The sequence below is a fragment of the Scatophagus argus genome, chromosome 18 (genome assembly GCF_020382885.2).
Source record: "Scatophagus argus isolate fScaArg1 chromosome 18, fScaArg1.pri, whole genome shotgun sequence".
Lineage (NCBI taxonomy): Eukaryota > Metazoa > Chordata > Actinopteri > Scatophagidae > Scatophagus > Scatophagus argus.
The window spans coordinates 18,480,305-18,491,889 of NC_058510.1; the positions used below are offsets into that span (position 1 = coordinate 18,480,305).

At 39.6% G+C, this 11,585-nt stretch overlaps 1 protein-coding gene across 3 annotated transcripts in view; it reads left to right on the forward strand.

Annotated features, from left to right (window-relative positions):
- Positions 1-1,643: 1,643 nt before the first annotated feature.
- Positions 1,644-11,585, forward strand: part of LOC124049529 (polypyrimidine tract-binding protein 2-like) — an 18,985-nt gene continuing 9,043 nt past the window's right edge. Inside the window, exons 1-9 of one of the 3 annotated variants that reach the window (XM_046371275.1) lie at positions 1,644-1,858; positions 3,109-3,136; positions 5,383-5,443; positions 8,451-8,623; positions 9,271-9,411; positions 9,778-9,933; positions 10,039-10,149; positions 10,244-10,442; positions 10,816-10,931. In XM_046371275.1, coding sequence (XP_046227231.1) covers positions 1,851-1,858; positions 3,109-3,136; positions 5,383-5,443; positions 8,451-8,623; positions 9,271-9,411; positions 9,778-9,933; positions 10,039-10,149; positions 10,244-10,442; positions 10,816-10,931 — 993 coding nt within the window. In that variant the 5' untranslated portion in view covers positions 1,644-1,850. Of the gene's footprint in view, positions 1,859-3,108; positions 3,137-5,382; positions 5,444-8,450; positions 8,624-9,270; positions 9,412-9,777; positions 9,934-10,038; positions 10,150-10,243; positions 10,455-10,815; positions 10,932-11,585 lie in introns of all 3 variants that reach the window. The other 2 variants (XM_046371274.1, XM_046371277.1) reach the window with 2 other exon arrangements.

Genomic DNA, 11,585 nt, shown 5'->3' on the forward strand with positions numbered 1-11,585 from the left:
CCCAGGAGCATGACGTATGTCTGTCAAGATTAATCATTATGCAAAAACTGCCCTGTTTTTCTCCTCTCCTTTCCCCTCGCATGCAGAGGGAGTCCCAACCTGCCCAGCTTACAGTCAATAAATAAATAAAAACATTGTCTGAATGGACTAAAATAACAGCCCCTAGCTGTTATTGTGGGATTGTGCAGATCACAGATTGTGCAGATAGGGTTGGTTTTGGGTGATTCATGAATGCATATTTTTCGGTGTCAGCAGTGTGGATTGGTTCTCATCATGAGTAGGTGGGTTCGGGTATTTAAAAAGCCCTCTCACTACTCCGCGGTCACACTCCAACTAACCTGGCATGAACCAAGTGACTATGAGTGACTATATCAGCTATTAATAATTGATTAATCAAACTATATAACATTTGTTTGGAATATATGCTCTGAAAGATTTGAATAGCTTAAACTAGGCAATTTTTAAATATCTTAAGCAAAGGTTAAGTGTGTGTGTGTGTGTGTGTGTGTGTTTTCATGTAGGGAAGAGTGGGGACAATTGCAACACTTTTTTGCATTTCCTTCAGTTTCTCAGAGTATTGGAAAGACAAGATTTTAATTCATTAAACCCACATTTGTCAGCTACGCACACACACACACACTGCTGTACCATGTGTATATATGATTATATACGTACAATTTATACTTGAATAGATAAAGTCAAAAGTTGCAACTGACCCGGTTGCAACAGTGCACAGGGACAGTTGCAACATTTATTAAAATCATTTCGCGATTTATTTTTTTAAATTTTGAACAGACAGGGTCTTTACTAAGTTGTTTGGCTGTATAAAGACAATACTAACGTCAGAACAGGTAGAGAGGACCCCTATCTTCCTCTGGCTTACTGACAATAATATACAGAACAGATAAAATATAAGCTACACTGTGGCCTGGTCTGATTTTTAAAAAGCTACTTACTTATAAATAAAAAGGGAGATACCTGACTATTGAAAGGAGTTCTTCGTTAATCCATGCAATTGCAATTTTGTTGTGTAGGCTGAGCTTTACCATTAATGTGCCCCTACACTGACAGCCATTATGAAACTTGCTATGCTAGTTTGACACAATAGCTTTTTCAATATGGTTGCTATGTCTGGTAGAAGCTAGGGAAATGCTTTTTAAAATGATATGAATTCACAAGTGTACAGACAAACCGTTTGGACAGTATAACAAAAACTCTAATGATGAAAAACAAAATACTTTTTTTACTTTTAAAGGTATTTTCTGGCAGCGGGAATGGTCATATGTGGCTCACTCCTTATTGGAGGACTGAGAAATGTCCCATGTTGCAGCACCCCCCCATCGGGAAGGTGCTTTTGTTGTTGTTTTCAGGTTCTTGCTAACATTCAATTAATAGTGTGAGAGTTTTTTTTATATTGTAAACAAGAAGTCTTTGACTCTCACTGGTAAATAAACCTGTGCCCTTGATTAGGTTAGTAGTGTATGCCTAATATTTTGAAACTGTCAGGAGCTGTTTCTCCAAACCGAAGGTAGTGAAATCAGGTTCCTTAAATCTTAGTCCTAAACTTCCGTCCCTATCAAAATAAACTGTTCCAGGGAGACGTCGCCAGTTACAGTTAGCTAAATACTCCTTAATAAACTGCAAGTGCAGATGTGTTTTTGGTAACTACAACTAGGTAGCGCGCTCAAACGCCTCGGAACTTTCCGCCCATTTCCGCCAATGCATCGTCTTGTAACCTCACACTGCCACCATTTTGCTCTCGTGTGTATGCGTGCGTGCACAGATTCGGTGTAAACTGGAGAGACAAGAGGAACGAAAGCGGAGGCACTGAAAAAAAAAAATCTACAGAAATGGACGGGTAATATTATCAGCGATGTTAACTATGTCTCATTTAATTTACACTGAGATACGATAGAGTGCTGAGTAGGTGAATGCGTAATTTTATGGAGAAGCTGAGGAGGAGTCGTATGGTTGTGTTAATGGGTTTCCATAGCCACGCGCTCTCTTCCATCAAGGAAGTGCCTAATGTTAGCATAGTAGCGTAACTTAGCTAACGCTGTTAACCGCTGTTTGTTACATCAGCTGTATTGTTGCTTATCCTTGATGGAAGTGTCTAGCGTTTGTGGCGGCAACCTAGGGAGACGTGTTAATAATGTCCCATAAGCTGCTTCTCTATAATAGTATATTGAAGTAGCATGCTAACCAAGCGGCTAGTGAAGTTTAGCAAACCGTTTATGCTAACTAATGTATAGCAACGTTGATCCTTTGTGTTGTAGCTAAGTGCCTAGCTAGATTTTGTTTAGCCAGTACAGTAAATCTATTAAAGCTTCTGAAAAGCATGAGATGTGTTCTGGTTTTAAATCCGTATGTGCCAGCATCGCTCCAGCAAGCAATTATATCCCCCAGCAAAGTTGTACAGTGTTAAATGTCATCTAGCTTACTGTTGATATTACTCCAATAGTGTCATGCTGAGTTGGCTGTTAAGTGTATAACATCACATATTAACATTAGCCCAAGAATATTAAGGTGTGACGTTTAAATACTGAGGTTGCCCATACATTGATTGGAGCATGACTTTAACTATACTGGAAGATGTGATGAATTATAAATGAGCCCCTTAGGATTGTATAGTGGGTGCATAACGTCATGAAACCAGATACCAGATGTTGTTTATGTTCCTAAGTATTGAGGGTCAGACACATAGTATACATACTTAAGAGAATTGTACTTTAGTGTATAACGGGTGTGTGAATGAACAAGTACTTGTGTCAGAAGACAATGACAAGAAATGTATTAGTGGCAAGGTTGGGCTAAATGTTTTCCAAAAATTTGCCAATTGGCTACATCAATCTGACAACTGGGAATTTGTGATATATTTGCACAATTGGGTGTATAGTTTATGCAGGGGCAAGAAAGTAAACTAAATAACCTAAGAAAATTTCAAGAAAGGAAATATTCTTAAACCTTTTTTCCTCATCAAACAGAAAAACATAACCACACATACCTTCTGCATTCAAGTTTCTCTCTTAAGCTGAGCCAAGACTAGCTTAATTACCTTGTTATAACAATTTTTATATTTTGACCAAATGAAAAATTCTTCTTTTTCAGCATCGGTGACGTTGCAGTTGGAGTGAAGGTAGGTTTTCTGTTTTGGTTTTTGTTTAGTGTTCTCACAAATCACACAAGCCTGACTTCGGCAGTGTAGGTGTGCTTATTTGTTGCATTATGAAATGAGATACACATTGTTATTCCTTGTGTGCTTGAACTGCTAGAGTTTTAAGAAATGGATATGGCAAAATTGAGATTACTGCATTAACCCTTGAATGCATATGCATTTTTTCAAACATTCATTCACTCATGTGACAGATTATATAAGGATAATTATGTATGTATTTATATAATCATACAAACATTAGCTTAGAGCCCCCCCCCCCCCCCAAAGCCATCAATTTATCATAACCAATCATTTAATGTTTTGCTTGCTATCTTACAAATAGCTTTCTGTAACTTCTCATAGACTGGCACCTACCAAACCCAAAATAGTCAGCTTGGTATGTGCAACTCACAGTGAATCACTTGCTTAACTTGTTGCAAGCATTGCTGGTGGTTATGTTTCTGGACAAACCAGAAACCAGAGACTAGAACCAGACTAGACCAGAGATTAATGAGTTCAGCATCTTTGGGAAGGCCTCTTTCCTTTAGTTCAGCCATGGACCCAATTGCTGAAGGCCAAGGTTTTCCAGAAAATAGAGTGCTTCTGCAATCTTCTTAGTTAGAAATTTGGCTAGGAGAACAACTTGCGTATTTATAGCAGCAAGGTCGAGGCATAAAGGCTGAAATTTATGATTATTTTACCGTGAATTAGTTTGATTGTCTAGTCCATAAAATGAAAAATCCACAGCTCAATGTCCCAGGTCCCAAAGTGACCTTCTTTTGTCCAGCCAACAACCAAAAAGCTCTACTAGGCCGTAGAGCTAACTATGAAATTCCCATATTAGTCTTAGCTTCTCCTGGCTTCTGAACCTTGTATGTTTTGTGCTCCAGTTCTGCTTTTAAATAACAATCCATAATAATCCAATGGCATTTCCAGAGTGACTGTTATTAGAACCCTCCAGTATCAAAGAAAATGCTGTATTGCACTAAATCTGATTGTGTCTGTGTTTATTCATAGTAACGATTAGACAACAGCACTGTCATGAGGACAAACAGGAAAACACAGTATTGCCCGTGGTCACATGCATCCATCATACCATGAATACAATTTGGTACACTCTTGCAGACACTGATTTCTGGGGTTAACTTAATTTTTGGAATGTTTAAATTTTGGAATGATGAACATGGTGCAAGTAAATATAAGCAAATATTCTTGTTTGACAGTTTTTTTTCCTTTGGATTTGTCAATTTGTTGGACTGGGGATTATAATTACATTATTTTCAATATTGTACCCTTATATTAAAGCCATAATAGTGAGATGTCTCTAAAATATTTGTTTTGAGCTTTTATAGCATAGAGGATGGCTTAAATTAAATGGGTAGGTCTTGTGTCCCTGCTGATCACCAAACAAACCTGTTTCCTTGTGTAAGCGCATTTTTGTTCTAGCTATTGAACCTGATTTGTTGAGTGCCTGCTGCATTTCTGTCTGCTCAAAACAAAGTTAAATTCCTCTCTCGAAAGGAAACCGAGCAGTCATAAAATACTGATTCCCCTGATATGGTGGGGCTTTGCATTGGGGTTTAATTCATCAATATTTCAGTGTCATAGACAGAACAGAGAGGGTTGCCAGCTGTTGGGAGAGAAGTCTTTTCTTGGATTCTTGTAGCTTGTGCACTGTGTGCTCACATTTTGGCCCAAGTTAGACAACTTTATTACCCTTTCTTTATTTATTTGTGTCGTGGTGCTGCAGCAGAGCCTGCAACATCTAGTTTATCGTAACCATAAAGAATGTTAGTGACAAAAGAACAATTGGTTCAAATTCAGTCAGACAGAAACAAGGGGGAGTGTATGAAGCTATTATAAAGTTGTGTGTGTAATGGGTCCCTAGCCAGGTTCCTCTTCATCCCATCAGTCAGGTTTAAGAGCACAGGGCGCCTGTCAGCTCTGGGAAACCTCCTGGGAACTAGTATAGCTCAGGATGAAATGACATGTCTTGACATCTTAAATTTAGCAAGATTAAACCCACACTAGAAAAGGAGGAGCCTGACCACTCTTCTGCTGTTTTATATCTCTTTCCACCTACTCTTCTACTCATCTTTCGTTGCTTTAAACTGTCTTCAGAGACCTCTGTTTTATTGTAATCTTAGAGGGCCTGTCTGGAAAATGGAAATAGTTTTCCCCCATTGCTGTGCCTGACCACACTGTCTCCCTTTTTTTCCCCTCCACAGAGAGGATCAGACGAGCTGAGTATGTACAACAGTCCCAACTCTGGCATGAGCAGTATCAGTGGTGAGTTCGTTCCGACCACCCCTGAACAGGGAGCAGCATTTGCATGAAGCCATTTGATCGGTAGTGACCGACCGCTTTAAAAGGAAGGATTAATAGGCGTCTGAAAAGTGAAACAAGCTGCATGTGTTCAACCGTTATCTCATTCTGAATAACATCACGCTCCCCAGTAGGTGGGCACCCACACGCAGCATGTGACCAGAACAGACATATTGGGTACCACTGCATTTTAATGCCTCTTCACCATTTGCATTATATCAGCAGCATCTCAGTGAAAAGTGCAGAATGTGGAATTACGGAAGACAGAAAGAGAAGACAGACAAAGTTGCACTATTGAACACTCTGCCAACAAAATAAGAAAGGTGTTAAAGACATACGCAAGCTTTTTGTGAGATCTTTAATCAAAGTCCCTGTCTACCATTGCTACACAACAGTCCAATCAAAGCTAATGTCACCCTAGGGACCTGTCTAATAAAGTGAGATAAAGATCCTCAGACTGCTTTTATTTAAGTAGTTTCATCCAGTCTGGCAGAGGTGGATGGATGGTTCCTTAAATGCTGGATTTCCCAGTCCTGGATGAGCTTTCAAAAATAAAGAGAAGGATTTCTAACAAATAAATAAATAAATTTAAAGCAAATAGGTTTGGTGGCATGCTACTAAACAGAATTCCTAATCACCTTCATTATCTTAAACTACTGCGTGGATTCTCAACAGTCACTCAGTTACTCTCATTATTTATATTCTCAGGAAAATCAGCTGAGCAGTACAAAATTTAAGTGGTTACTTTGTACATAGATAATTAAATTCTCATTAGCAATTAGCACATCAGTTTTAAGATTTGACTTATTGGTTTGATCTGTTGTGTTGGTACTTTTTAAAAAGCAGTCCATTGATAATTGATTTGTTCCTGAAGCTGCAAGGAGAGCTTGACTATAGACATAAATTCTCAGTTTGACATGTGAGGAGACAGAGTTCTTCAACCAGTTTCAAATTGCTTTGTTTATTTCCATGGACGAGCAGATGTGATGTGGATTGGTTCATCACTGAAAATAATTTCCTTAGTTTAATTTCCTTAATTTCTTAAATCTTGGAACAGTTATTTAAGTTATAATTAACAGCCTTTTTCTTTGTGAAGCACATTTTTTGTGCAGTAAGTGCACTATCTGTATCTCAGAAGTTTGGAGTTGGAAATTGGCATGATAAAATTCTTTATCCCAGCTGAATCCAGAGTATTGATGGATGGTACATAAATGATGTCACCATGCATGTAAGCTGTCATGGTTGGGCCTACTCATGTGTTGGGCCTACACCTGGGGTGTAGCTTAAATGATGAACGGTTCTTGTAGAACTGAGTGCTTAAATAGATTAGGACGAATTCACGCTCCAGGATTCCTTTGTAACATTAGCTCACAAAGCACATGTTTTTACTGCATGAAACAAATTATTTTTCAGAAACCTATTCACAGATGACCCAGATACTTTGTATTTGCATCATTTGGTTTCTTGATTGAGTGATCACACCTTTAAAACAGGACCTGGCATTTCCATACCTTTGTGCTTTGTGACTGTGATCTACTAGTCACAACAAGCTTTCATGCCCAAATCCTTCAGAAACAAATCTTTATTGTCACAAATGTAAACAGACTAAAATTGATCTAGTCCATTCACCAAGTTGCTGTTTAAATTGGAAACGTTTTCATATGTTGTGCATTACCCTCTGTGTGTTAACTCGGGGAGCAGTCTCCCAAATCATCTATTCCTTTTACTTGGGATGTAACATTCCATCAATCTGGACAGGAATATCAGCTTAGTAATCAATGATCTGATAGCATCTATGCAATGATTTTCTTTTTGACACAGACTGCACTGTTGGACTACTGGGAACTGGCTATATGACTGCTTCTTTTACCTCTTCTCCCTCCTCTCCTTGACTATAGCCATTCAAAACCTATTACTGACTGCTCCTGTTTGTGTCAACACAGCTGTTACACTCAGCTATATCGTGTAACTGATTGTGTTAAATGGCCTGATGATGTTGTCCCATATCGATTGTAGGCACTTGAATCAAATTCAGATCGAATTGTGGCAGACTTTGTGACATTAGCAAATATCACATCTCTGTCTGAAAAAATTATATAATATTGTTTCATGTTGAAACTGCCTTATACCCATACCTTTGACAACACTTGAATGCAAACTAAAAAAAAAATAGCTTATTGTGTGTATATCAAACCCTAATATATCTTATTCCTCTGTCTCAGAGTGCCGTTGTTGTCCTGAAACAATTAAAAACACATCGCTGAGCCTAACTGTTGCACTGAGAGAGATGGTCTTTCATTATTATGAACACACACGCAGTAGTTCATCTTCACTCAAATACTTAGCAGTGTGCTAAGTCTGGATTGCTTTGTTATTGTTGGGATTCAGTTTTTATTCAAATTCACTATTTGAATAATATTTTTGTTTTAAGAAATTACTCAATTTTTCAAGTGCGACTGTTTCCAAAAATGTGATCACTTAGCGGTCATTTATAACTTTACGCTTGCATATGGCGGAATAGTTCGATAATTAAGCATAAGGAGAAAACGGCGGACACAGATAACAGGTGATCTTTCATCACCTAGCTAGCAGTATTAACATGCACTACTGACAGTGGTGGTTAAGATGTGTAACTTTTTCTAACCCGATCCCTACCTGTATTGACACTTGGTTGATTTTTGTTCATTTTGAGCCCTGTTCTTGTATTAGGTTTTTGTTTCTAATGCAAGTACTTGCATGGAATTGACTTATAATTTCCATTCCTACCTAATAGGAATTAGTGGGTCTGGGGCTGAGAGCTACAGATCCACCCAAGCTAAAGTACTGAGAGACAGACTAACACATTGTTCATTTCAGAAGGGCAGAATACAGACAAAAACAAAAACATGGAATATTACCAGTCTTACCCTTTTAGATGAAGGGCGCTATCATTGCATTGGTTAGTTAATCATTGTTAACGCTGAAATTTTAGATGGGGCTTCCAATGGCAGTGACAGTAAAAAGCTGAGAGTGGAGGAGGCCCCACCATCGCGTGTCCTTCACATCAGGAAACTGCCCAATGAGGCCTCAGAGACTGAAGTCATCGCCCTCGGCTTGCCTTTTGGGAAAGTCACCAATATCCTCACACTGAAAGGAAAGAACCAGGTGAGTGGAGGAAGCAGACAGCCAAGGTGTATTTATAGGAATCACAATACAGCTGTTAGGCTTTGGTTTCACAGCACAGATTAATTCATAGGGGACATGAGAAGTGCAGGTGGGATGGTGACAGCAGTCTTTCTTTATTTTCTTCTGGAGAGCAGAGGTCAAATCACATTTTATTTATTTATTTATTTTTACTTGCCAATGACCAAGTGTCACACCAATGCTGTCCTGCTAATCTTGAGCTGCATCTGAAACATGCCCATGTGGTCAAACAAAGGCCTGCTGTCTGCCTCCTGAGGAGGGTTGTAGGAGGTACTTGGCATTTGTCCCCTAGATTCCTGTCTAGTGCAGCTGCTTTGTTCTCACAGGGCCAGTGTCGGTGTGTCGGCCAGTCCTAATCGATCAGCAGCTGTGTCGTCTCAACATTCAGACAGCTTCATCTGTGCTTGTCTGATAAACCGTCTCTTATATCCACAGTAGTGAATTAAAATTCACTGTGAACATAGAGGTCTCATAGTTTGCTCTGTTTATTTATTTGTTTATCTATCTATCTGTTATTTGCAGAATATCTAAAATTACTTGCCATAATTCAGTGAAAATGGGAAAATGTTTTGTCCGACTTTAGTGGAGTTTGTTTTGTTGTCTTCCAGGCATTTTTGGAGATGGGGACAGAAGAGGCAGCCATTACTATGGTCAACTACTACACCACTGTCACTCCTCATGTCCGCAATGTCCCTGTCTATATTCAATACTCCAATCACAAAGAACTCAAAACTGATGCTGGCAATCAGGTTAGTAGAATCTGACTCAAAGGACCACCCACTGTGTTTAAGCAATGTTGCCAAATGTATGCAGCTTTTCATTTTAATAAACACTACAGCAACATTTCATTGATTAGTGTGCCTTAAATAGCATAAAAACTCCTAATATACACCTTCTGCTCTTGTGCCTTGTAAGTACTTGGTTGAGAATTAATGCTTCCTGGTTGACTGTCTTAATACTTACATATTGTGAAGTAACTTGAGATGATGTTGAGGAAATACGTGTCAATGTTTGTACTTTTTGTACTGCATTAATAGTTAATAAAATGGGTCACTGTCTTGTCTGTTGAGCTCCATCGTTTAAGATAATGACTAACAGCTTGTGTTTGGCCGTAGCGGACCCAGGCAGTGCTTCAGGCAGTGTCTGCAGTCCAGTCTGGGGGGTCACCAAGCTCAGATGTACAGGAGGCTCTCGCTGCAGCCTCCAGTCCTGTGCTGCGGATCATCATCGACAACATGTTCTACCCTGTAACGCTGGATGTACTGCAACAGGCAGGCAGCAGTCACAGTGACCCACACAGTACCGAAATGTTCAGTCATCATGTCACATAATATCCACTGTTTGAATATTAAAGTTTGTATTATATTTGTTGACAGATTTTCTCCAAGTTTGGCACAGTCATGAAGATAATCACATTCACAAAGAACAATCAGTTCCAGGCCCTTCTGCAGTTCAGCGATCCGGTCAATGCACAGCAGGCCAAACTGGTAAGAGGTCTTTAATCCCCTGCTGTGTTTGTTAGAATGTTGCCATACCTAATGTATAGTCGAACATGGAGTGATTATTTTTCTTCCCTGCCAGGCACTGGATGGCCAGAACATCTACAATTCATGTTGCACACTGCGTATTGACTTCTCCAAGCTGGTCAATCTAAATGTCAAGTACAACAATGATAAGAGTCGCGACTACACGCGACCCGAGCTGCCTGCTGGTGACGGCCAGCCCAGCCTCGACCCCACGGTGGCCGCTGCCTTCAGCAAAGACTCCAACTCCCTCCTCGGTAAGATCCCAGGTATATCACTTTTTTTTATCTATTTCTTTTCCCTTGTTGTTGTTGTTTGTACTCACTGGCTAAATACTTTTAACTTGTGTTTCTGACCAATAAGTTCTGAATTATAGGGCCACGTTACTAGATTTCACATGGGATGAATTTATTCAGATGTGACATTTTGATCAGATTCTGGACAGGTTTAAAAAAAATTAGGAAACAAGTGTTTTCTTTAAAACTGTTGAAATTAACTGAATTACTACTAAATAGAGATTATCAGTCATTTTGGCTGTTTTTTTAAAAGTTGCTTCTCAACATTGTAATGCACTGGTGTTATGGAAGCGCTGCTCTCCATTCCATGATTGTCTTGTCTGCTTCCTGCCAGGAGCCCTGAACCCTCTGAGTGCGGCAGCGGCGGCTGCTGCTGCTGCAGGGAGGGTGGCCCTAGCTGGACAGGCGGGGTCCAGTGGGGTCCTGCTGGTCAGCAACCTCAATGAGGAGGTCAGTAACGCATCTACACACAAACACACACACCAGTCAGATGGACCATCTAAGGCTTAAAATCCGCCAGTCCTACCCTCCACCTCCATCATTCGCTCTCTCTCTCTCTCCCTCTCTCTTTTTTTTTTTTCCGGCTGATTGGCCAGTTGCCCACCTCGTGCTACCATTTTCATTGTCCTGAGTCTGTCATAGGGTATACATTAAGAATATCCACAATGTGAGGTTTTTTTTGGGGTACACATTTGACCTGAGAACTTGTCTTGAACGACCTAAACCGAGCCTAGTTTTTGTCAAAGTATTAGAAGCTCTAAAAATAAGAAAGCAGAGAGCAACAGCTCGCCTGTGAGCTTTTGTGAGTGTGGTTTTGTGCGCCCATTGATTTGTTTGAGCTTTTTACTGTACAAAATGTCTGTCTGTAGTTAGGCCGATGACATCTTAGCCAGAAAACTAGTCCATATCACATCATTTTCAGACATTTAAAGAACAGAGTGGTGAGGATATATGCAACTTCATTTATAGGTAATATGTCTTTTCTGATAGTTACTAATCACTGAACTGTCCCAGGGCACAAATAAAATTACACCTTGGGAAGCCAAACTACTTCAGAATGATGGACCGGACTTCTTGTTAAAATACCTAGTTTTGATATGAAGC